This window comes from Buceros rhinoceros, unplaced genomic scaffold, assembly GCF_000710305.1.
Source record: "Buceros rhinoceros silvestris isolate BGI_N320 unplaced genomic scaffold, ASM71030v1 scaffold18203, whole genome shotgun sequence".
NCBI lineage: Eukaryota > Metazoa > Chordata > Aves > Bucerotiformes > Bucerotidae > Buceros > Buceros rhinoceros.
The window spans coordinates 20353-21293 of record NW_010403220.1 but is presented as its reverse complement, the minus strand read 5'-3'; the positions used below and the strand labels follow the sequence as shown (position 1 = coordinate 21293).

The window sequence follows — 941 nt, the reverse complement described above, 5'->3', positions numbered from 1 at the left end:
CCTGGCCCTGAGGACGTAATTTTGAAACAGAACCAATAGCTCGGACGTAGAAACAGGAGAGGAAAGCACTAACACATGAAACACTGCATTCTGCAAAGGGTACTCGAGACCAAAAGGTGCCCTCACACTCCAGCAACACCTTCCTGCATCCAGCACTAGTGTGTGGATTCAAACCAGCTGAGCACAGACGCTTCTGCCATGGCACCATGTCATGCTGAAGTTGTACATGTGGTGCAGCAATCTTGGAAGCTTGCCTGTTCGGATATTACCCCCCTTTACCCCAAAGCAGAAATGCCTTTGGCAGATCTCTTCAGCCAGAGGTTTACAACTATGTACAACTCTTCATTCTCCAAATCCACCTTACACACCACCGCATCACCAGTACATCTGCTCAAAACTGCACCAAAACCAGCTCCCCTTCCTCGTGCAACAACACACACTGCCTCTGGGGCAGAAAATAATAATCAAGATGCCAAAGAGGAGATCAAAAGATACTACATTGGAAATAATATTCCCTCAACATGAAGGCAGTCTTTTTTCTCCTCCAGTTTGCTACAGCACTTCCTAAGGGACCAAAGCTTGGCCAGCTGTTCGCATTAGCACCAGCCAACAGCCCTACCCAATCTACGGGCTTTGCTGTCATCGCTGGGGAACATCTCATCCAACTCTGTTTGCTGGTCAATATTTTACAGTTTATTTTGTCTTATTTGCCTGGGACTTGAGTATATCCTAAAGGGAGTCCAAAAATCTACAGAAGCATCTTTATTATCAGTCGTTTACTGGCTGAAGCAACAAGACCTGCAGTACTGCTGCTGAAGCACGGACATTAGTTCAGTACAGTGGGATTACCTGGGCCAACTCTGTGACAGTATCTGCATCCACAGTGGACATATCCACATAACACTTCCCTGGGCGAATCCCCTGCAACACTCCACTCGGAC

General features: G+C 47.2%; 1 protein-coding gene across 1 annotated transcript in view; it reads right to left on the bottom strand.

The window, feature by feature from the left end:
* GLYR1 (glyoxylate reductase 1 homolog (Arabidopsis)) overlaps nt 1-941 on the bottom strand; it is a gene marked incomplete at its 5' end in the record, with an annotated part of 21888 nt that overhangs the window by 2341 nt on the left and 18606 nt on the right. The window contains one exon of the mRNA XM_010132935.1: nt 850-941. Coding sequence (XP_010131237.1) covers nt 850-941 — 92 coding nt within the window. The remainder of the gene's footprint in view (nt 1-849) is intronic.